Source organism: Dysidea avara, chromosome 9, assembly GCF_963678975.1.
Source record: "Dysidea avara chromosome 9, odDysAvar1.4, whole genome shotgun sequence".
Taxonomy (NCBI): domain Eukaryota; kingdom Metazoa; phylum Porifera; class Demospongiae; order Dictyoceratida; family Dysideidae; genus Dysidea; species Dysidea avara.
This window is the reverse complement of record NC_089280.1, coordinates 22,205,556-22,230,205: the sequence shown is the minus strand read 5'-3', so window position 1 is coordinate 22,230,205 and position 24,650 is coordinate 22,205,556. Positions and strand designations below refer to the sequence as shown.

Below are 24,650 nucleotides of genomic sequence, written 5' to 3'. Positions count from 1 at the left end.
CATGATACTAAAATTAGAGCTAGTCTGTCATTTTTGAACTGGTAGGCTTTAAATTTTCAGACGGGTAACCATAGTATCTTTGCTTCAAAAAAGTGTTTGTCATATTTTGATAGGACCTTTTTTCTGGCGAGGAATGGCGTAGCAACAAAAAAAACTGATTAGTGCCAGCTCAAGTCCAGAAGAAGGGTATCTGATAATTGAGAAGCTAGAGGACAAAAGTAGAAATGCACATTTTATTATAGCGGCTATACAGTTTTAAATAATGTACTACAAATTTAAAGCGAAAAATTACAACTCGCGTTCTACAATGAGTTGAGACATGCAATTTACACTAAACTGTCCCCTCATTTCGAGTAAGGAAGGTTTAATGGGTCATGACCCATTTGTGAGTTATAGAGCAAAATATATTTTGTGGGAAGCCATACCAGAATAGTACACTCTTATTCTAACATGTACCTGTTGTGTAATTGTGATAGTGTTGGTTGTCTGAACCTGCCCAAACCTAAATGCTGCAGAGCTATATATAGCTAATCTAAAGTTTAGTATATAAAATATTTATAGGCAAATTATCAGCATTTGTATGTGAAAATGTCTCCAAATTGCATCTATTTTTCATGGGGGTATGCCCCAAAGCATGCTGAGAGGCACACCTTCACATGACAGATTAGTTAACCCCCCCCCCCTGTAAATCCTAAATACACCCTTGTGCGTGCTTCACTCATAGCTTAAAAACATTTTTTTCATGATCAGTGGCAATCAGTGCAAAATAATTACATTCACATGTGATCACGAAGATAATGCCACAAAGGGATCTCACCCTAGTAGCACAGCAATCATAATTTATTAGCTGCGCTGTTTGACTCTTCAAATTGTTCAAAATAATAATTTTTAAAATTTTACTGAACTACGTATACCCTGTGTATACCGATCCTGTGCTTTGCTGAATTTGGCCTGAGAGACAAAAGATTTAGTAATCAAAGTCGTTTGTTATAAAAAATGCAACAAATATTACAAACTAGGCAACTAAATAATTAATACAGTAACCAATTAAACTTATACTAGTCTAGTTTATAGTCTACTTTAATGAAGATATTATCATCTTTGAGGTACTGACATGTGGGAGTGATCTTGTGGAGGTCTACATTGGATATGAATTGATGAGTGTACCACATGTACTTAGTACTTCTCTCCCAACTAGTGACCCTCTCATGACCAATATTCTGATACTTCCCATTCCCTAAATGATGTTCACTGTTACTGATCTGGTTCAACAACTTCACCTCACAATGTCCCTTCAGTGGCCACCTCAACTGATCATCATATGGACCCTTCATGAGGAACAGGCCAAACTGACAGGTGAGTACCACTACCAAGATAACCAGCAGGCACAATAATCAGTGTCATTCTGTATCCCTTGTGATGAGTGTAGAATGAGTCACTGTACCAGTAAACATCATCACTCTTCTTCTTGGTATACTCTGACATCTTCACAATCAGAGGAACAACTTGATCACCTGATGATAATCTTGCTGCTGCAGTGTTGAGGTGTACCATCCATATTGAATACAATTCTTTAAACATTTTCTGATAGTCGTCATTTCTTTGTTCTAGTTTAGTTTCCAGTTCAGTGATCCTCTTCTGAGCAGCAGTTTCAATCTCAGTGACCTTTGTTTGGAATTTGGTCTCCAGTTTAGCTAGTGCCTCATCAGTATTGACAGCTAATGTGGTGTGCTCCTTTTCAGCTTTTGTAAGATGTTGACAAGTTGTAGCTAGTTGTTGTTTTGTAGTGTTCAGGTCTCTTTCTGTGTTAGTGAGTTTCTGTGTGAGTTCATTTTTTGTCTTTTTTACTTCTTGTTGACTAGCAACGAGTCTTTGAGTAAGATCATCTACTGTTTTCTTTGCTTCTTGCTTAGTTACCACAAGCTGTTGAATAAGATCATCTTTCCACTTTCTACTCTCTTCTTGAGTGTCCATCAAATTTGTGTTCATATCAGCTAATTTTTTCGATTCATCAAACTTCTTTCTCATTTCCCTCTCAAGCTTATCAGTAGTTCTCTTGCTTTCTTCTTGGGAAACTTTGAGTTCATCTTTAGTAGTTCTGAGATTCTCTTTAATAGCTACTAATTCTTGTTTGGTTGTTGTTAGATCATTCTCTGTCTGTTGAAGCTTTAGAGTAAGGTTATTTTCAGTGACTGCTAGTTGTTCATTAGACTCTTTTTCCACCTGCTCAACTTTCACAGTAAGATCATCTTTATATTTCTCTAGTTGACGTGTTGTTAGTTCTTGTTTAGTTGCAAGATCTCTTTCTGTTTGCTGCAATCGCTGTATGAGTCCATCAATTGTCTTTACAGTATCAATTTGAGTACTGGTCAGTTGTTGTTTGGTAGTAGCCAGGTCTTTACCTATCTGAGTAGTCTTTGCTGTTAGTTCCTCTCTACTGTTCACTGCCTCAACTTGACTACTAGCTAAATTATGCTGAGTCTTAGTGAGCTGACGTGTGGTAAAGGACAAGTGTTCTTCCATCTTCTCCTTGTTGTGTTTCTTCTGATCCTTACGAGCCATCCTCTCCTCACAACCCACCACGTGATACTCACACTGGACTAGCTCCAACGGACACATCTTCTTGTGTTCTTCTACACCATCTCTTGGGACACTACCCACCTCACACTTGTTGGGACAGGCTATGGAGAACTTGGGACACTGTTCCTTGTGTTCACCCTCAATAAACTGTTGTTCTCCTGTAATGTGACAATGCTGACATTCCACCTTAAGATGTGGACACTCCATCTTGATGTGGGTGTGTATATATCGTCGTTGCAAAGTTGTTTCACAATCATTGGGGCAGATGACTTCTTCAAGTGGACACATCTTCCTGTGTTCATCAATATCTTTACGAGGTATATTATCAATTTCACATTTGTTGGGACAGGCTATGGGGAATTTGGGACACTGATCCTTGTGTTCACCCTCAATAAACTGATGTTCTCCTGTAATGTGACAATACTGACAGTCAACCATACGACATACACACTCATCCTCAGCATGACTGGACAGATATTGTCATTGTACACACATTCCACAACCATTAGTACATATCACCTCCTCAAATTGACAACCGTCACTGTTCGTAACATGACTGACAATGTTATTCACTTCACCCTGCCACTCACAACCTTTCTCTTTGTTAGTACAGAACACATGGAGACTCCTGACTGTTCGGTCAGCTTGTTTGTGAGGTATGGTAACAAATTCTTCATTTCGGCAAATGGGACAAGCATCAGAAATGGTAGTAGCTTTCTTTGCACCCTCAAGACAAGACTTGCAGAATGTGTGACCACAACATCCACTAAGATAAGGATCTCTACTGGGATAGTGACAGATATTACACATCAACCAATCTGGTGGTGTCGCCACGAAGTGATATTCGTACCCGCCCCCACCATTATTGGGTGTGGCTATCGCCATCAACCTCTAGTGAACTTGGTAGCTACACCTGATAATAAATAAACATACTTACCACATGATCAGTAAATTTTAATTGTGTTACCTTTCTCCTTTTGTTGGTATATAAAATAAAAGGGGCGTTACCACTTGACTTGGCTACCTCGTGACTCGATCGTGACAGATCCTAAGTCCACGTGATCTTTGTACTTCATTGCTTTTTGCTCACCCTGAGAGACATTCTAATGTGCTAGCTAAGTAACAAGGCGTACTCGTGCTACTAGGTGAAGAAGGAACTCAACTAATGGGATATGAGGTATGGGAGTAAGGTCGTACATATAATAGCGTATTTTTTGAGGTAGCTATATATGTGTTGCCTTTATGCACCTATCAATATTAAGCCCCACTGCCCCCTTCCCTGGCGTACATGGGGGAATAGCAGGGGATTTGATCCGATTTGACCTTAAAATCGCCCCACTAGTGGGGCATTTGACTGTTCGCACTTGCTTGACTTTATAAGCTATGCACCTCCTGCAAGAATATAACCTACTTTCCCAAAGTATACTACGTGGGGATTTGACTACTCATCATGCCCCACAGGTGGGGAATTTAATTCAGATCCCCACCCTTGCCCAGGAGGGGGTGGTGGGGCATAATATTGATAGGTGCATTAGGGAAGACTTTATGCATTTTATTCTAAAAGAAAGATTTTATGCCACTCTGCTTTATGTATTTGAGAAAATTTTACGCCAAACCCCACACATTGCGTGGCATAACAGTAATACCACAAATTGACATGGTTACTATGGAAACAAGAACAAGCTATATACATTATTAGGTAACCATGGTAACAAAAACACGTGTATCAGAGGAGGTAGGACATGACATCACAATAATTGTGTGACGTGTGAGTAGTGTACATTTTTAGCATAGGGTATAGTTCTATTAAACCGTGAAGTTTAGCGCTGGATTAATTGTCATAAATGGTAATTCACTGTGTAGAAATCATTTCATATGTTGAGTTCCAGTGATTTTTACAATGGACTTTGAAATAGAGCATTATTTAGAATAAAGTCTGATCTTATTTTCAGGTATCTGTGTTATTGTTCGCTGTATTCTTAGCCACTAGTAGTAAATGCAATTGACTTTGGTGTCTAAAATGATGCAAGTAGCTGGTACGGTTAGTTTCATCACGTAATTATCATTGGGATATCAATTACATTACACAAAATTGTACGTAATGGCATCATGTCTTACCCCGGCCTGCATGTGTATGTACTGTAAATAGTGTGCATCAATTAGACCAACCACAAGGACAACTATACCAATTTTCAGTTGTCAGGATTTTTAGCACAGATTATTTAGGGTGTAAGATTCCACTGAGCATCACAGTCTGATATAATAGTTTACAAGGAACCACAGAGAATATACTGTGCAGATAATGTACGAAACACAGAGTGGACTTGTGTATGCATTTATTGGCAGCACAGCTTTAAGTTCTAGCATTAATAATATCAAACAGCTAACTCACTGCTGTATGCAAGTGATAGCCAAATTGGTAACTTTAGTTGTTACACCAACAATAAGTCTTATGCAAGACCAAACTGTTGAATTGAACAAAATAGACCTTCCATGCAACTTAGGATCAGCACAGTTAGACCAGCATGCTGAAAGTAAAGCCCTGGTAGATAAATATGATACCCTTAATTTAGCCCATAGTGGTTATTTGGTTATGCAGATAGTAAATCTTGAGAAGATACAGGCTGTAAATAGACAAAATCAACTTGGTTTAGTAGCCATTGATAAGGCACATGAATGGGACTTCAGGCAGATGTATAAGAGATGTGAAGAACTGCATGTACTGCTATTATATGCTCCTATCATGGCACTTTCTGTCACAGTGACAGTCCAAGTAGAAGAGCCTCAGATGCCTTGAAGTCTCTTTTAAGAGATCCGGTAGTGTCACGAAGTACAGTTAATCATGACAATATATACTTAGCTGTTGAGCCATGTAACTTCAAAAGGAAGAGGGGTCTTGACACACCATATCTCTAGACTCAAGAGATTTCAACAATTTTACTGACTGAATTAAGTAGTTAGTTTGTGATCAATTCACCATAGTGTACCCTATCATGTATAGGTGCAATTGTTACTGCACTCAGGGATAGAGATTTAAAGGGATTAGGTTACTATGGGAAGATGAAGGAAATAGACAAACAAGATGCATACAAAAGATGGAAGAATGATGAGGTTCAGGCTGCATCATATAACAAAGCCATAAGGTTCTGAGTCCATAGTTCACCAGTATACTGTAAAGTGTACCTAACTTGTGAGTGACTGTTGTTGAAGGTGTAATTTTTGGTTAAATGTTAGGTTGGAATTGGTGCCCTCTTCGGAGATGGTCAACATGCTATAAAAGGAGTCTAAAGCAACTACAACAGGTTCGTAAATAAGTAGTTCCTCTTATAATCTATGAGATAGTGAGTCATCCACTGGCATTCTGATCCCATGTAAATGAGAGTCCTTTAAGTATAGTTTCCCAAGTGAGTGTGCTACCCTAATAGTAATAAGTTTTCCAGCTTACCAAGCATTAAGTGACACCACAAACCTAAGATGCAACATGTACAGATGCTTTGTTAGGTGTAGTTATGCAAGACACGGCTAGATTAAAGTTTATTTATTTTTTTATTAATGCTTTACAGCACAAGTGCTGAAGGTCTGTAGGACACCTGGTTCTACAGCCTGTTTAAAGACTTTAGCTACTAGATTTTAGCTACTTAAGGTGTGTTTGAAAAGTTGGAGAAAGGAGAAAAAATTCATGACTGGACTTAGGTAGCCTCAAACCTGCAGCCATCTGATTTACGCTCGAACTATTTATATAAAAGGAGTTAAAAATTTTTCATCAAGACTGCATGAAATATTTGGTGCAAATGCTACCTTCATTGTTCAAAAGAAGGTGTACATTGTTTAGTAGATGCTTACAAAATTGTGAGATTTATTGGTGGCCTGTCAATATGACGTTTAAACCTTTGTATTCAACACTCATTTCACAGTATACATGTATGATTGACTGCTACACTAAAATCTCTCTCACACAGACTGGAAAATTTGCTTGCTTATGTCATACACTCAAATGAATGTAGGAATTTCTGTGTTGTATTTCTTTTTACTAAAGCCACATTAAATAAATGTTGGGCTACATTGTTGGTCAGGTGTAAAACTGTACATTTGTTTCAAGTGAAGACCAAGACTGTTTATTTAAATTCTACACACTTTCGTGCTGCTACTGTTTCTTCAAAATTTATCAGTTAGCATCTAAGTGTTATGTGCTGCCTGACAACAATACGTGCAGTCGGCATAGCTACTGATGTGCACGCACAATTTCTTCAATGGTGTGTAGCACTAACATCTAGCTATAATGTTTGTGACCTTGCATCAACAAAGAGTGACTGATGTCATAGTTTTTATAATGTAGGTTGGCCTTGTGCACTGGAATTTCTGCGCATCTGCACAGTACCCATGTGGATGGCTTTTCAAGATGCATGTGTCCAGTTGCAGGCTCTACACATGTAGAGATCTACACAGTCCTCATGAAAGTGGCGTATCAAGATGTGTCCCATTACAACCATGCACATACACAATAGAGACTAGTTTGAGCGGCAGACAAATGGCAGACAAATGCCAAAATTGCGATGTACTCTACTTCATTTGGATGATGTGATGTTGCATGAACTAACATAAAGTGTCTGAGTGTGGTATGAGGATCAGTATACCAATAGTTGGTGTTTAATACGTCTGTTTAGATGTGGGAGACAAAATGTAGGGTATATGAAAGATTTCTGTACATACGTACTTTCATAGTCTAATTTTTTTTAATTTTTTTTTGAAAACCGTTATCTGACTCTCATTTCTTAGGGTAGAACAAAACTGATATACAGCTGATAGTTGCATATTATAAAACTTCTCTTTTGTTACTATCGACTGTACTCCATTCAGTAAAAAGGTGGTAAGGGAATCAACGGACCTTTTACATACTGTCAAGAAATGGAGGTGGATACTGATACGTGAGTGACTACCAAATTTATGCATACAATAATTGTTTGTATATACTACTGCATAATCTGTATTGTTGTAATACAGATGTACAGTATGTGAAGGATTGGTCTGTTTATATTACTGCTTATAATTATTTAACACTTCTTTGATGGTATGTTAATTGGTTTATTTAACATAATGACTAAATTAGACAATTATACAAATGTAATAGAAACAGACTAGTCCATATGTGCAGTTGGCTGTTGGGCATTAAACTATCTGAGTGTGTCCTTCAGTTTTCAGGAGTATTTGAACCAGCTCGTTGTATGTATGTTACACGTATACAACACATTTTCGTCTCCTCTTAATGTTTAGTTCTTCAGTATAGTATTTCATCAATAACACATTAGCAAGACTTACTTCATCTGTTACCAAAAGTATACTTAAGTGTTTGTAAGCTATTTATGAGATCAATATTACTATTATGAGATTAAAGAAACAGAAAATTTAACAGGAAGTTACAGCCATATAAGTAAAACAGAGTTCTGTTTTTATTTTATTTGAAGTGTCTATTATGTGTGTTTGTAAGCCTGGTCCAGAAAGGTGATGTTGATAGTATAAAGCCAGCCCATATAAAGCTCACATTATTTGAACCTGTCTGTGTGTCTGTGTTGCACCTATCACACCTTAGTGCGGTAACCAGGCAAGCCTTATAGTCTGCTGTACTGCAGTAGAATGAAGTCAGTCATTAGGAGGATAAAGTTCACCTGATTTCACAATCTTTCTGAAGAATATTGTTAGGCACTTCATTAAAAATACAAAGAATAGTCACTGCTCCTTGTTCCTTCTTCCTATTCCCGTCATATATACATTGACAGTGACACTTATTATATCATCACAATTATTGTGGTGTGACCTAATATGTGTGTGTACACGCTAAACCAGTTTGGTTGGTATTATACACACCACAGAATATTCATGATTTCACTCATAGCTAATGACAGATGGTAAGCGTGTTTATGGTATGTGTGTGGGCAGGCGTGTATGGTTTATTCATGTTATTCATTTGAGGCTTAGAGAATCATCTAAGTTACGTTACCTGCATGCTTTCTTCTGATTTGTTTATCACATACAGTGCGAATTTAATATGTTGTGATAGCTTCATCTCATGATCAGTTTCAGTGTTATAGAATGGTAAAAAGAACCTGCTTTTGTTGTAGTCGAAAGGTCACTGACGTCAAGAGCCGTATAGTCAACTAGGTGTGACCACATTAACCACAATAATTTAACTAGTGGCTCAGTTGTGCAGTGGTGAGGGGGTGTTCACACGCACCATAGAATAAAAATTATATGGCCAATATATACTGGTTGAATGGTTCAATAGCATTGCATTCATTTATGTTTGTCCGCATCAGTTTCTTGGTGTCAATTCTCACGGACAAGAAGGATAAATATGACAAAGACAAAAGATCTGGGTGTCACAGTGAGGATTATTATAGAGATGTTGTATTTTGTGTCTTTGCGATGATGTGATATTGAGTCTTGAGTTCTCTTTAAAAATGTGCCGGGGGAAACAAGTCTCGTAAAATGTAAGCTTTTGAAGTATGAATAATTCATTGTTGTATCAACAGTGCATATGATTTTAAAATATTAGGTACAGCAGTGTGTGCTGCTAGGACCTGTTAATGTGGAGAGTTGAAATTGGAGAGATCCAGAGATTTTTAAAGTCCTGAAGTGTCACTTTAGTACATAAACTAACCTAAGAGTCAGGAAAGTTTTACTTGGTCCCAAAGTCTCCATATCACGCTGTCCTGTTCCCTACATAACGTATGTAAGTCCATTTATATAAGGTATTTTATCGCATTAAATGTTTTATGAAGTTGTTTTATATACGTAACTTGTAGATCTAACTATATTCTGACCAAGATCCTAGACATATCCTAGAAGCAGTTTAGCATGAGTTGTTAGCATCTAAATTGTATTTGTAGAGGCTCTAAAATATATTCACATTGACATTATCCACATTACTATCTGATACAACTACACAGTAGGAGGCTGAGTTGTGCTCCATTGTGTTGTGGTTGATGAGAATGATGCATCCTGATATGAGAATAATGATCAAAGGGAACTATTGCAAGTGTACATGTTAGGTGTTTGTGTTATGTTGCAGCTATGTGAGATCTTCACATACTATTTTCAGAGAACAGCAGGCATTAACATGTGACTGTAGTTCAATAATATTTTGGAGTTCTAATAAAATTATATATCAGCTCTCGTATAACTTATAAGGTGACTTTTGTACTAAACTCTGCGGTCAACTGAACCTGAAATTGCTGTCAAATTTAGGTCTAATTTGTTGCATTTTAAGTGCACTCTAGTTTAAATTTTAGTATTGTCGCTATGGTAACTCCAGTATGGATGATATTTCATCAGTTATGTACAAACCCAAACCCGCGTAACCTGCTAACCTTAGCTCATGACAAGTTTGTTGATATTAAGACTTTCTCAAGCATCTTTTCACCAACTTTTCCACTCTGTCATTGCCATCTTATGATACAATAAAAGACCAGATGAATGACGTTTGTCAATGAAAATTCAATGTGTAAGAGATCATGTCCGATGTTAATACACTTACAAATTAGAGTACACGGTAACTACCTGATCTTATGGATGAGCTTGTCATAATGAAATCAGAGATCTGACTGTCCTGTTACATACAGAAGTTTCTTTCCAGGTTGTAGGTCTGCAGCCTCTACCTCAACAGGAGTTTCCTTCTTCAACCAACACCCATATTGACCTTGTCTAGACATTGCTGTGATTTGCTTTTAGGATGGAACATTTGAGCATTGTTTTGTAGATGAGTGAGTGTTGATTCTTATCTCATTTTTGTAAGCACATCTGCTAAGAAACGAGGTCATCATCACTCTTATGTACATAAGGTATGGACTTTGTGCCAACTCACAATAAAAATTTTTTTAAATGCCTGCCAAATTCTTTGAACAAAGCAATGTTTCAGAAGATGTTTATTGGCTAGCCCATTGATGTTGAGTGGTAGAGTCTCTGCCACCATTGTGCATAGTTGTGACTCTGTCACTATGGTAACTGGTGCTACTTTTCTGGCACTATGACAACTACTGTGACTTGTGGCATCACCCAATGTTGGTCCTTAACACCTCTAGTGTTAATTGCCTTTGACTTTGGCTGCTGTTCACTGCCCATTTGTCAATACAAAGTCTAAAGGTTTGTCTGTGTCCAATACTTAGGCTTGTAACAATGTTTGGTTAACATCTGCATCTTTAGGCTGCTTGGGCAGAATACGTAGGTATGGATTACTTTGTATGTATAGTGTAGACTGTCTGTAGATTGTGTAGGTGCTTTGTCTTCACTGGACAGCACCGTGATGAAGGTGTCTTGAATGACCTTGACCATGCTACCCAAGATCCTCAATGACTCATCTGTCTTGGTCTCTAATTCACCTGAGTATTCCGTAAATGTAATTCTGTACAGAGAATGTTTACTCACTAATTGTTATGGACCTTTAACATTCCTACATGAGATACTGATGTAGTACGCAATTTCATATATTATCCATAGGCTTGTGGTAGTGTCTTTCTACAGTAGTCACTAAGTTACACAGTCCTTATACTATTGCTGTTTAAAAGATGTCCCTTCGTTATGTTGTTTCAGGTACAATCAGATTAGAAAACAGCAATAATATAGAGGTGTGGCATAGCAGCCCAGCTCAATCTGGAAATAGTTGTTCAAGTATGTAGTCACATAAACTATAGTAAAATAGTTTTTGTCACGGTGACAGTTTCTCTCGGCTCTTCACTTATAACTAAGCCTAAATTTGATCTTGAGGTGTTGCAGAGTTTAGAATAGTTTGGACGTAATTCTTAGAAGTATTTCATAAAGTTTCCCCCAAATGCAATGTATCATAGGCTTCTCTGTTTGTCATCAAATAAATGTCACACCCACTTGTGTTGTACCACCTGAATAAAGTAAAGACATCATTACAAGGCTTGAGGTAAATGTTTTGAAGTCTATTAATGTATAGACTCTTTGTTACATATTATTAAAGCTTTGTAGTGGCCAGCACTGAAGGTCTAGCTGACAGCAACATGTGCTGCAGCCTTTAGATTAACCTAAACATGTAGCAGTATTTAGAATTATAACTGTATACATAACTCTTGGTGGAACAAATCCCTGTAAATTTTGTAGTTGGGTGCTGCTGTTGATTTGATGTCCATGGGTTACTTGTAATTACTGTATTTTGTATCACCAAAGATCCGTTGAGAAGAAACAAGGGATTTTAGATCCTGCCAATCAAATCACCTTGCTGTAGAGTAGTAATCACACCATACAGTAATATTGTGTGTCAATTCATATAACCATGTACCTACTGTATGTACTGGAAAACTACATGTACATATGATAATTGGATACATGTGTTGATACTGCCCTTTGTCGTGACGATGCTACGTAGCTCTTTAATAAAGGAAGTGTCAGTAAAACCCCCAACTATATTATATTTAGTGTTACTATGGTAATGGCAAAGCCCAGAGATCCTTGACTTACCATACAACGGTTAATTGTTAGCTGAAATAATTTCATATGCGCATGGATTGCTTACACAGTTACTGCTAGCATAGATAATGTATGTCATATGGATTGGAAACGCCCGTATTATTTACATAGTGACGTCATGGGCCATCCTTATTTCGCTGCTCGTAAACTTTATGGCCTTGACAGGTGGAAGATTTCGCTGTTCTTGTAACCAGCAAATTAGTGTTTGTTGTTTACAGCTGGGTTAGTTACAACCTACACTAATTGGAGGCTGAACTGGGTAGGGATGGTGGAGCGTAGTAAACAGCAGCATGTAAGAAAATTCATGTTCAAAGGTGAATATGGTGTTTTGAAACAGTTGTGCAAATTTCCTGGAAAAAAAAAACAAACAAAAAAAAACAGAAAGTGCAGCATTGTTTCTTTGCTGCTGTTTACACCACTTGTAGCAGGTAGAGTGTAGTAGGCTAGCTAGATATTCATTGCTTCGGTGTATATTTCCACTGTTTTGATAAAAATTCAAAAAACAGGTACTACTTTGTGCAATTGTTTAGCTCAAGCTGAGCAGTACTGTAGTATAAAATCTATTTCAATGTATCACACATTTCTTTGGTTGTGTAAATGTGGTGACAAGAAGTTGGCTAATAGTACTGCTGCTGAAATATTTGCTGGTGAGTACCTACCATTGTCACCTGTCGCAAGCAATATTTCTCCCAATGTCCACAGAAACGTTGTGTTCTTGTTCAGTACACAACACAACACAATAAACAATGTAAAAGGAATATCACCTTCAAACTGGCCTTCAAACAAGGCCGAGAAAGCCAAACAACTGCTCAATACATTTCCTAGTGTAATTGGTGCACTGTAACTAGGATAGGAAAATAATTTACTGGGTGTTTCCTATCCATACATTATCTGTGCTGCTAGATAGTTTCTACTTTAAATGGCTTGAAGTTCACTGAGAAGAAGCAGCAGCAATTAAACAATTAGTAATAGTTCATTGTTGTTTACATCAGGGAATATGGTAGCACATTTCAACACTATCACGTTTTATATCATATCTGATGATTTTTTGGTGTTAAAAAGATATTGTATGAAAATTAAGAACATGCTTTCAGGTTGGTTGCAGAAACAGTATCTGAAGCATTACTTATCCTGCCTATTTGATTAAAGTGTACCACAACAGGAAACACCAATTAAAAATTAATAGTTAAAAGGCAACATGAGTAGGCCTGCTAGAATTGTGTTAAATATCTGATAGCAATAATATGTGGTTCTCACACTAACTACTGGATTCTATACTTCCAGTATTACCAGGTCTTGTGGTCCCCTGGTTCTTGTTTGTGAATGTCTATATTAACAACAACAGGCTTAAGAGTATCATAACTGAAATTCTATTCATCATACAGTATGGTAGTACTGCATAGTAGGGTTGGTGAAGGTTTGGACTTTCTTGCCCAAAAATCACCTCAATCTCACTTTTCCTTTATGACAGCTGGACAGTATTGGTTAGGCATAACCAAGCATACTACTAACTGACTGTCCAACTGACCTACTAATTGACTGACTGACTTTGTAATGCCTTCAGACAAGTGCACCTCAATAACAACCAAGGCTACGGCCTTGTTTTTTGCTGTTAAATATCACTTCATCCTGATAGGAGCTTTTTGGCATACCCATAGTAAAATGCATGGATCATTGGCTTAACTTTGTTCTTCTTTGTGTCTCATTTCTCTTTGCTGACAGCTGAAGGTGTTGATTTGTGGTAGTGTATAGTGGCTTCCCCAGTGTGTATTTTCCTATTTTCCATAGTAGCTAGATTGATTACAGAAGTGCTTCTCAAACTGTTCATTTGCAACACTGTGTAATGGACTGAACATAGCTGAAAACAAATCATAATAGTCCTTCACTTTTCAGTTGGTAATTGATAGTTGGGGTGTGTGTTCAGGCAATATTGTTAAGGTGCCATTCTTTCTTTTGATGTATATGTGTGGGTTCACCAGTCATGATGAGCGATATCCGTAATAATGTTTCTTGATGTTGCGATTACAAAATTTGGTGTCATAATTGACAAAATGGCCGTGTTAGTATGGGGGCTTCAGAGACTTTGGCACACAGTATTCAAAAGGAATACTGTCTGTAGTGTTTTACACATGGAACCACGAGATAATAAAGGTAAGGAGTAGTATACACATACCATGACAGTACAAAACGTACTTCAATGAGGAAAGCAGACCTCGAAATTTTAAATTCAGACACAAAAAGGCTTATTTGTATTGCATTATATACTATATGCCTCACCTTCGCCCTTTTTAAAATTTATAAATGCTATCATAGAGAAACACTATCTCGCCCAATACCTCCCTGTACAAAGTCCCCATACTACGGCGGCCATTTTGTTTTATGACATCATAGATATACACGAAACGTAACCGAAACATCGTTGCGGATATTGCTCGTAATGTTAACAAACAAGTACAAGGAAAAAAAGTTCAAATAGACGAAATAAAGTAGTGAAACAAAGAAGTTCACCTACACCTGCTGATATAATAGTGGACATTCAGTCCCAATACACTTATGTGGGTATTAAATGTCCACTAGTATATCTGCAGGTATACATAACCTTTCTTGTTTCACTACTTTACTTGTCGATGGTCCCTACCTACTCAAATGAAAATATCTAATTGTTCCCTATGCTTGTATATAATAGTTGGACTTAGAAACAGAAGGTTATAACCAAAGGACTCATGACTATCCAGAAAGTGTTTAGTGTGTGGATATCCTCTATAATTATTCCTTACAACAAAATCTGTCTAGCTCCAATGATTTCTGGTACAAATCTGGCTGCATAATACAGCAACATATTTAATGTCCCTTAGTACATCAACTGATCTGGAAAATCAGGACATATCATACAGTATGATAGTACTGTGTGTTAGGAATCATTTAGGTTTGTACTTTCTCACAAATAAAGTTGACCAGAAATCGGCCTCACCACAATTTTTTTCAGTGGAATTTTTCTACTGTCTGACTAATACCTTCAGTCAAGCATAACTCGATAACAGCTAAGGCTACAGGCCAAATTTTTTCACTGTTAGATGTCAGTTCAGTCTGACAGGTGCCTTTTGGCATACCACAATACATACATCATGGATTTTACCATCATCCTCCATTTATCTTTACTGACAGTGTGAGGTGTTGATTCACAGTAGCACATAATGACTTCCCTATATGTTTGTAATGGAAATTGTCCATACTTTCTATAGTGACTGTACCAGAACATAGTTGAAAATGAAGTGTAATGGCCAGTTCACATATTTGATAGTTGGGTACACACATTTAGACAATTATAATAATTCTGACACCATTCTTTCTTTTGATACAGTATGCAGTCATAATTACTAATGTTCCAAAAAAGACCAACAAGTACAAAGAAAAGTTCAATTAGGGATCATAGAATAAAAACTAGTAAAACAAGGGAGGCTGCCTACACCTGAAGATATACCAATGAGGATTTAATCCCCAAATTTAAAAAAGCATATTGGCGATCTATCTTGCTTCACTACTTTCTATGATCCCTAATACAGGTTGCACTGTATTCAGCATCACTGCAGAGTGAGTAGATCTATACTCAAGGCTGGCAGTGGCATAAAATCAAAGGGAAAGTGACAATTGTGACCTGCTGAGTGAAAACTGGTTGTTTTTACAAATTTCTATTTTGCTATAAAACCTATTGAAATAAACTACACATGCTACATAAGATTTACACTCATTTTAATCTCTTCGGTATACAGTGAAACAAAGCTCAATTCAACAAAACCTATACACCATCAGATTTGCCTGTTCATAAGGAGTAAGAAAGTCTTTGTTTTGTGTTCATGCAGCATAGGCTCATAAAATATGGGCACTTGCATACTTATATACGGTGCAAAGTTTACTTCATCATTGAAATGGCCATCCACATGGAGATGTACAGTTGGGTGACCAGTTCATGGGGAACAGACTGAGCCATACCTTGTCTTCGTAGCTTGTTTAAGTCTTGAGTTATGATTGGTTAATAAGTGCCTGTAATTGTGACCGGATCATAATTATGTTAGCACAAGCCTAATTTTATAGTATAATGCAATATATAAACACAATGGGTGAAATATTACAAAATCAAAAAAAGTCTGTAAATTTTTGAGCGTTTGTTTCACGACGAAGGAAGGTGATAACAGCAAAAACTATGTTAGCATTGTGAGTCCCAAAGTAAGAGGAGTTTGAAAATCTTTTTTTCGTGTCTGTACTCCTAAGGAGAGAGAAGATATGAGCTTTAGTTTGCCTTACGTTGGATGAGCACTTCATCATCGTTTTTTCTCTTCACCCAGCTTGTGGGAAAGCTCTGAAAGACAAAACATACCCAGCAATGGATTCGCCTGTTAATGGATAATCCAATACTGTAAATTGCATCTCTGTAGAGGACTGCATTTGGAAGTTATGATGGTTTATTTAAGCACCTGTAGTTTATTTTCCGTGTTGTCACTGTACAAGTCGATTTCTCTGCTGTTGCCACTTTGTAGGGGAGTTAGTAAAATGCGGAATACGGAATAACGGAATAACAGAATAAGCAAAACTCATCTTTTGCAGATTGTGCAACTAGTTATATATTCTATAGTAATTGTACTTTATCTCTGTATGACATACCACGGTGATGGATAAACAGCAGCTGGGCATGCATTGAATAGGATGATCACACAACCAACCATCCTACCTTTGCTAAACTTGTTTTTATATATACTGTTGATTCAAACCTGATGAATTTTGAAATCCATTTAAAGACAACACACAACCACTGCTCTCCACTAACTCAGTAGTGTGACTCAAATAAATTTGGTCAGATGCACCTGAGAATAGAACTAGGTTTTAGTGATCTGTAGCAATATCAATTAAGAAGATATATAGTAAGTTTAGCGAATGTAGTCTAGGATGATTAGTTGTGCGTTTGTCCTATTTAATGCTCACCCAGCTGCTGTTTATCCATCGCCATGGCTTGCTATGCAGAGCTGTTACAAGGTAAATAAAGTACAATTACTATAGAGTATATACGTATTTGTACAATCTGCAAAAGATCAGTTTTACTTATTCCATTATTCCGTATTCTGCGTTTTACTAACTCCCACTTTGTAGCACTGTAGCTAACTTAAAAGTTCTTGACTTCTAGAGCTGAAACTTTAGTTGACCATCCCTATAGCTATCTAGATAAAGAAAATGTAATAAAATGGGATTCGAAAAATGTGCTAACATATGGGGTTCTTGCAGATCTGGTCACAATTTATTTGCCATATTGTTGCTGTACAAATTGAATTTTATTCCTGTTCCAACTGTCTAGTGCTATAACACCATCACAAAAGGCTGAAACTTTGGCTGTCCACTCCTTTGTTACTATATGCAGACAAGTATGGGAAAAAATTTGGAATTTTTAACTAGAGTAGGGACCATAGCACATCGATAAAAGTACTGAAACAAGTTGGAGTAGTCCACGATATTAAATCACAGTAAAACAATAAGAAGTGTTATATCCCTACTGTGCTCAAGATACCATAATGGAAATGCACAGTAGGGATATAACTCTTCTTATTGTTTTACTGTGATTTAACATCATTGCATTAGTCCAACTTGTTTCAGTACTTTTTATCGATGTGCTATGGTCCTACTCTAGTTGAAAATTCCAAATTTTTTCGTATACTTGTTTGTTAACTTTTTTTGTAAATAATTTTATTATGACTGGTGAACCCACACATACCGCATCTGAAATGCCCAGCCCCTTATCGTCTGAAAAGTGAACTATCCATTACGCTTCATTGTCAGCTATGTTCAACCCATTGCAAGTTCAGAGCCCAGAGATTTTGAGTGGTCCGGCCAGACATGCACACTACTCAGTTTTTATTGATCTAATATGATCTGTAAATCAGAAATTATCTGCTTTGGTGTGTTACTTAACTGCATGTACTATAAATACACACAGCATGCTAAGCTAGAGGGGTCAGGGGGCATGCTCCCCCAGGGAAGCTTTTGAAAATAGATACTCTGAAATGGCATCTGGAGGCTATTTTACATGTAAAGTCTCTTCTTTTTGTTAACATCAATGGTGATTTTGTGCTACATTACCGAGTTTCATATCTGACTATTATAGCTAGTAGCTAATTTTATTTTCATGATGTATGCAAAAATTTCTCAACATGAAAGTTTAGTTTTAGATTGTAACTGCATGTTAATGCATGACATGCATGATCAATTAGCTCAATGCAGTGTGCCATGCAGATGACTCACTGGGTAATTTTAAGACAGTTAACACGGATGTCATGGCTTAGACTATAAGTACTGAATGCTTTATTAGAGTATCACGATGACTGTTCTATTAGAGTATATTTTGATGACTGCTCTATTAGAGTATCTCGATCTTTTCACTAAAATCAAGTAGCTGAAAGTGATTGGCTGGACCGTGGGCTCCAGCTCTGACCCATTGCACAGCAAGAACTGTTTGTATAACACCTCTGCAATCCACGCATACCAAAGAAATCGTGCCACATACCCAAACTATATTAATTATCGTCTGAAAAGTGAAGTATCCATTACGCTTTGCTGTTGGCTATGTTCAACCCGTTACACAGTAGGACGAATCAAAAACTGTTTGAAAAGCACCTCTGCTTTCAAAATAGCCACTATGAAAAATACAGACGATTTCTGTTATGAAGGGAAGCCTAGATATCACATGCTATTGCCAAATCAACACTTTTCGCTGTCAGCAAAGATGAATGGGACACAAAAGAGGACACTGGTAAGTCCATGAACAATGCATTGTACATACTGCGGTGTGCCAAAAATCGGGCCGAAGCAACATCGAACAGTGAAAAAATCAAGCCCATAGCCTTAGCTGTTATTGAGTTACGCTTGTCTGAAGGCATCAGTCAGTCAGTTACTCAGTCAGTCAGTAGAAAATTCTGAATAAATTTTTAATTCCATAGCAACTTGTTGAAAGTGTTTCAGGTCAATTGCCTGAAAGCTTGTTTGGGCTTAGTTTTATCTAACCAATACTGCTTCATCATCGTCTGGGAAAATTGAGGCTGACTTTTGGGTGATATTATTTCGTGGGCCATGCCTACTCCTTTGTAGTCCCTACTATACAGTACTACCGTACTGTATGATAACAGAGAAGCAATGAAATGGAATTTGGGGAATGTGCAAAATGACCAGTTTTTGCACAACAGGTCACAATTACAGTATATTCAATACTCACAAATAGTTAAGGTTCTAATTTGATCAGACATGATTTGCTGTGTTCTGGCAAATGCTCCTTCTCTTTACTGCTATACCGTAATTTGCTTTTTTTCGTTGTAAAATGATTTTTGTATACTGAATATTTCTTACATGAAAAATTTTACACAAGATTGAACTACTCTAATAGAGCAGTTGTTCACATAAATCATATGAAAATTTTACACGAAGATTTTTATCACAAATATTTTTACACGAAAAAGCATATTGCAGTAGTTCTTAATAATTCTTGTTCACAGCATATATGCATGTTTTCACATGTGTTGTTTATTTACATGTTGTGTTGTTTGCTTACATGTTGTGTTGTTTAATTTTACATGTTGTGTTGTTTATTTACAGGGGAAGGTAGACCTGCTAACAGAGAACATTATTCTTAGTAATAATACATGTAATGTGTCACTGTATTGGTAACTTTTTAATTTGTTGTGTACATCACTGTACATTGTGTATGCTCTATTAGAGAGTTTGATTTGTACTTGGATGGTATCTGTATAGATGATTTTCTACTCTGAATGGTAAGGTTTTGTGTTACCTTGAGAAAGAATCACAGTAGCTTGTATTGGTTCCATTATTGATTCCACTCCCCCTGCCTATCCCAGAGAAAAATCCTATACATAAAACATTTATCTAAAGTTTCTTCAATTCTCCTGTGCCCTATCGGTAACTGTGGTCAACCAGCAGGTGCATGCACCTCAGTTTCTACACCATGATACTAAAATTAGAATTAGTCTGTCATTTTTGAACTGGTAAGCTTTAAATTTTCAGATGGGTAACTGTAGTGTTTTTGCTTCAAAAGAACATTTGTCATTTTGTGATAGGACCTTCCGGTGAGGATGGCATAGTGACAAAAAGACTGATTGGTGGCAGCTCAAGTCCGGAAGAAGAGTATCTGATGATTGAGAAGCTATAATGTATTGTGAAAACAAACCAAGGCTCTAGTCCATGAAATGTAAGACTAGTTCAAATTTAAAGTGAAAAATTACAACTTGCATTCTGCAATGAGTTGAGACGTGGGGTTTACACTAAACTGTGCACTAGTCTTTCCTCCTTTCGAGTAAGGAAGATTTGAATACAATTTACCAACCAGTTTGTGAGTTATAGAGCAAGTGGGAAGCCACACTGAAATAGTACAGAGCACTCTTATTCTAACATGTACCTGTTGTGCAATTGTGAGAGTGTTGGTTGTCCAAACCTACCCAAACCTTTTCATTAACAAAATTAATGTTGAAGAGCTATACCTAATCTAAAGGGTACGGTATATAAAATATTTATAGGCAAATTATAAGCATTTGTATGTGAAAATGTCTCCAAATTGCAGTATTGCATCTAGTTTTTGGGGGAGGGGGTTCGTACCAGATCCCACTAGTTCCAGTATACGAAATGATTTTGCTAAGGCTGTACACAGCCATCTGTGCCAGACTTCTCTTCACTAAACTGATTTGTATACTAATGCTGTGTATTTTTTGTGGATGTTTTGTACTAGTTTTCTAGTTGTATGTGGTTGTCTGTTCTTTGTATACTGTTTTTGTGCCTATTGTGTGTAAGATCAACTAAGCCAAACAGAGGAGTCTAATCAAAAATTATGCTGGGAGATGTACTATGCACACCTTCACATGAGAGATGAAGTACTTTGAGTTAGCCCCTCCCCCCTCCTTTTTGTAAATCCTAAATGTGCCCCTGTGCGTACTTCATTCATAGCTTAAAAACAAGGTACCATTAAGCTACTCTTGATGAGTTTAACAAATGAAACATGTGGATTGTTCTGCAAGCTCTTTATTCAAAAGTTATTGTGATATTTGCTGTTCGTCTTGCTTCTTGATGAACTCTTAATGTACAGAAGTGATAGCAACATCCTTTTGGACTATGTACAGTCCACATGTTGTCCAAGGTCACACAGAGACTAAGTTACTATGTTATTCACTGCTGCTTGTTTTGTGTAAATTGGAGCCAAATACTGTAAGTGGTTCATTAGATTTTTATACCAAACTGAGGTGATAATCATGGCCCGAAATGGGACAAAACAGCAAAGCTGATGTATGTATAGTCACCTGACATTACAGATCTGAAGATAATACATCCATATGTTTATTCGATTTCTGCGAGGGTTTTGCACAATAATGCTTAAAGTATTTAAAGTATCAAGCTATAATGAGAACAGCTAGTCATTTAAATAAGGTTGATATTTAATTTACCAACACTTCACAGTTTGTATAAATGCATCATGAATAAACTTGCAGCTAGCTATAGAAAGTTAAACTTCATAATAATTTGACAACTACATGTACAATATAGTTACAAGGGGTCAGGACTCTAGTCTCGGGTTACCAAGTTACTAAAAAGGTAATAATAACTAAAGCCCTGCATGGCAAGACAAAAAAAAGTAATAATCTTAGCTAGCTACTTATAAAATAAGTGGTTACACATGGCATATCAACCATTTAGTAAATAAGGCTGCTTCAACTATATGGACTTCACCCTATATAGCTAGTGGCACAGCAAGCTATGCTGTTTGACTTGCAAAAAATAGCTTCAAAATAAATTATTTATTTTAATTTTACTGACCTGCATGACAACCCTGTAGCTACTTGTCTGAATTTATAGCTACAAAAATTGCAACAAATGTTACAAACTAGACAACTAAATAATTAATACAGTAACCAATTAAACTTATACTAGTCTAGTTTATAGTCTACTTTAATGAAGATATTATCATCTTTGAGGTACTGACATGTGGGAGTGATCTTGTGGAGGTCTTCATTGGATATGAATTGATAACTGTACCACATGTATGTACCACTTCTCTCCCCACTAGTGACCCTCTTATGACCAACATCATAATACTTTCCATTCCCTAAATGATGTTCACTGTTACTGATCTGGTTCAACAACTTCACCTTATAATGTCCCTTCAGTGGCCACCTTAACTGATCATCATATGGACCCTTCATGAGGATCAGGCCAACTGACAGGTGAGTACCACTACCATCACCCCAACCAGCAGCCCTAATATCCAGTATCATTCTGTATCCCTTGTGATGAGTGTAGAATGAGTCACTGTACCAGTAAACAACCTCACTCTTCTTCTTGGTATACTCTGACATCTTCACAATCGGAGGAACAACTTGATTACCTGATGTATATGGTAATCTTGCTGCTGTAGTGTTGAGGTGTACCATCCATGATGAGCACAACTCTTTAGAGATTTTTTGATAGTCATCATTTCTTTGTTTCAGTATAGTTTCCAGTTCAGTGATCCTCTTCTGCGCAGCAGTTTGAATCTCAGTGATCTTTGTTTGGAATTTGGTCTCCAGTTTAGCTAGTGCCTCATCAGTATTGGCAGCTAATGTGGTGTGTTCCTTTTCAGCTTTTGTAAGATTTTGACAAGTTGTAGCTAGTTGTTGTTTTGTAGTGTTCAGGTCTCTTTGTGTGTTAGTGAGTTTCTGAGTGAGTTCATTTTTTGTCTTTTTTGCTTCTTGTTGACTAGCAATGAGTCTTTGAGTAAGATTATCTACTGTTTTCTTTGCTTCTTGCTTAGTTACTGCAAGCTGTTGAATAAGATCATCCTTCCACTTTCTACTCTCTTCTTGGGTGTTCATCAAATTTGTGTTCATATCAGCTAATTTTTTTGATTCATTATCAAAATTCTTTTTCATTTTCCCCTCAATCTTATCGATAGTTCTCATGCTTTCTTCTTTGGAGACTTTAAGATCATCTTTGAAATTCTGTTTAGTAGCTGCTAATTCTTGTTTGGTTGTCGTTAGATCATTCTCTGTTTGTTGAAGCTTTAGAGTAAGGTTATTTTCAGTGACTGCTAGTTGTTCTTTAGACTCTTTTTCCACCTGCTCAACTTTTGCAGTAAAGTCATCCTTATATTTCTCTAGCTGACGTGTTGTTAGTTCTTGTTTAGTTGCAAGATCTCTTTCTGTTTGCTGTAATCGCTGTATGAGTCTATCAATTGTCTTCACAGTGTCAATTTGAGTACTGGTCAGTTGTTGTTTGGTAGTAGCCAGGTCTTTACCTATCTGAGTAGTCTTTGCTGTTAGTTCATCTCTACTGTTCACTGCCTCAACTTGACTACTAGCTAAATTGTGCTGAGCCTTAGTGAGCTGACGTATGGCAAAGGACAAGTGTTCTTCCATCTTCTCCTTGTTGTGTTTCTTTTGATCCTTACGAGCCATCCTCTTCTCACAACCCACCACATGATACTCACACTGGATTAACTCCAGTGGACACATCTTCTTGTGTTCTTCTACATCATCTCTTGGGACACTACCAACCTCACACTTGTTGGGACAGGCTATGGGGAACTTTGGACACTGTTCCTTGTGTTCACCCTCAATAAACTGTTGTTCTCCTGTAATGTGACAATACTGACATTCCACCTTAAGACGTGGACACTCTATCTTGATGTGGGTGTGTATATATCGTCGTTGCAAATTTGCTCCACAATTATTGGGACAGGTAACTTCTTCAAGTGGACACATCTTCTTGTGTTCATCAATATCTTCACGAGGTATATTATCAACTTCACATTTGTTGGGACAGGCTATGGGGAATTTGGGACACTGATCTTTGTGTTCACCCTCAATAAACCGATCTTCTCCTGTAATGTGGCAATACTGACAGTCAACCATACGACATACACACTCATCCTCAACATGACTGGACAGATATTTTCGTTGCACACACATTCCACAACCATTAGTACATATCACCTCCTCAAATTGACAACCGTCACTGCTTGTAACATGACTGACAATATTATTCACTTCACCCTGCCACTCACAACCTTTCTCTTTGTTAGAACAGAACACATGGAGACTCCTGACTATTCGGTCAGCTTGTTTGTGAGGTATGGTAACAAATTCTTCATCTCGACAAATGGGACAAGCATCAGATATGGTAGTAGCTTTCTTTGCACCCTCAAGACAAGACTTACAGAATGTGTGACCACAACATCCACTAAGATAAGGATCTCTACTGGGATAGTGACAGATATTACACATCAACCAATCTGGAGGTGTCGCCACGAAGTGATATTCGTACCCGCCCCCACCATTATTGGGTGTGGCTATCGCCATCAACCACCTCTAGTGAACTTAGTAGCTACACCTGATAATAAATAAACATGCTTACCACATGATCAGTAAAATTTATTTGCGTTACCTTTCTCCTCTTGTTGGTATAAAATAAAAGGGGCGTTACCACGCGACTAGGCTACCTCGTGACTCGATCGTGACAGATCCTAAGTCCACGTGATCTTTGTACTTCATTGCTTTTTGCAAGGCTTTTTGCTC

General features: G+C 37.3%; 2 protein-coding genes across 2 annotated transcripts; both read right to left on the bottom strand.

Annotated features, from left to right (window-relative positions):
• Positions 1-957: 957 nt before the first annotated feature.
• Positions 958-17,065, bottom strand: LOC136267589 (TNF receptor-associated factor family protein DDB_G0290965-like). Its single transcript, XM_066062749.1, has 3 exons — positions 17,041-17,065; positions 7,814-7,901; positions 958-3,046 (listed from the first exon to the last, which is right to left on the bottom strand). The coding sequence occupies exons 1-3, from the start codon at positions 17,063-17,065 to the stop codon at positions 1,318-1,320; spliced, it is 1,842 nt and encodes a 613-aa protein (XP_065918821.1). The 3' UTR covers positions 958-1,317.
• Positions 17,066-21,935: 4,870 nt separating this feature from the next.
• Positions 21,936-24,603, bottom strand: LOC136265926 (TNF receptor-associated factor 3-like). Its single transcript, XM_066060877.1, has 2 exons — positions 24,520-24,603; positions 21,936-24,465 (listed from the first exon to the last, which is right to left on the bottom strand). Exon 2 carries the CDS (start codon positions 24,432-24,434, stop codon positions 22,026-22,028), a length of 2,409 nt encoding a protein of 802 aa, XP_065916949.1. The 5' UTR covers positions 24,435-24,465; positions 24,520-24,603; the 3' UTR covers positions 21,936-22,025.
• Positions 24,604-24,650: the final 47 nt, after the last annotated feature.

Coding starts and splice junctions, on each gene's coding strand:
- LOC136265926 (XM_066060877.1), bottom strand. CDS start 24,434: ATGGCGATAGCCACACCCAATAATGGTGGGGGCGGGTACGAATATCAC.
- LOC136267589 (XM_066062749.1), bottom strand. CDS start 17,065: ATGGCGATGGATAAACAGCAGCTGG. Junction 7,902..17,040: donor GATGGATAAACAGCAGCTGG/GTGAGCATTAAA, acceptor TTTTGGTAACAG/ATGAAGTAAGTCTTGCTAAT. Junction 3,047..7,813: donor CGAAAATGTGTTGTATACGT/GTAACATACATA, acceptor ATATCTGTCCAG/TCATGCTGAGGATGAGTGTG.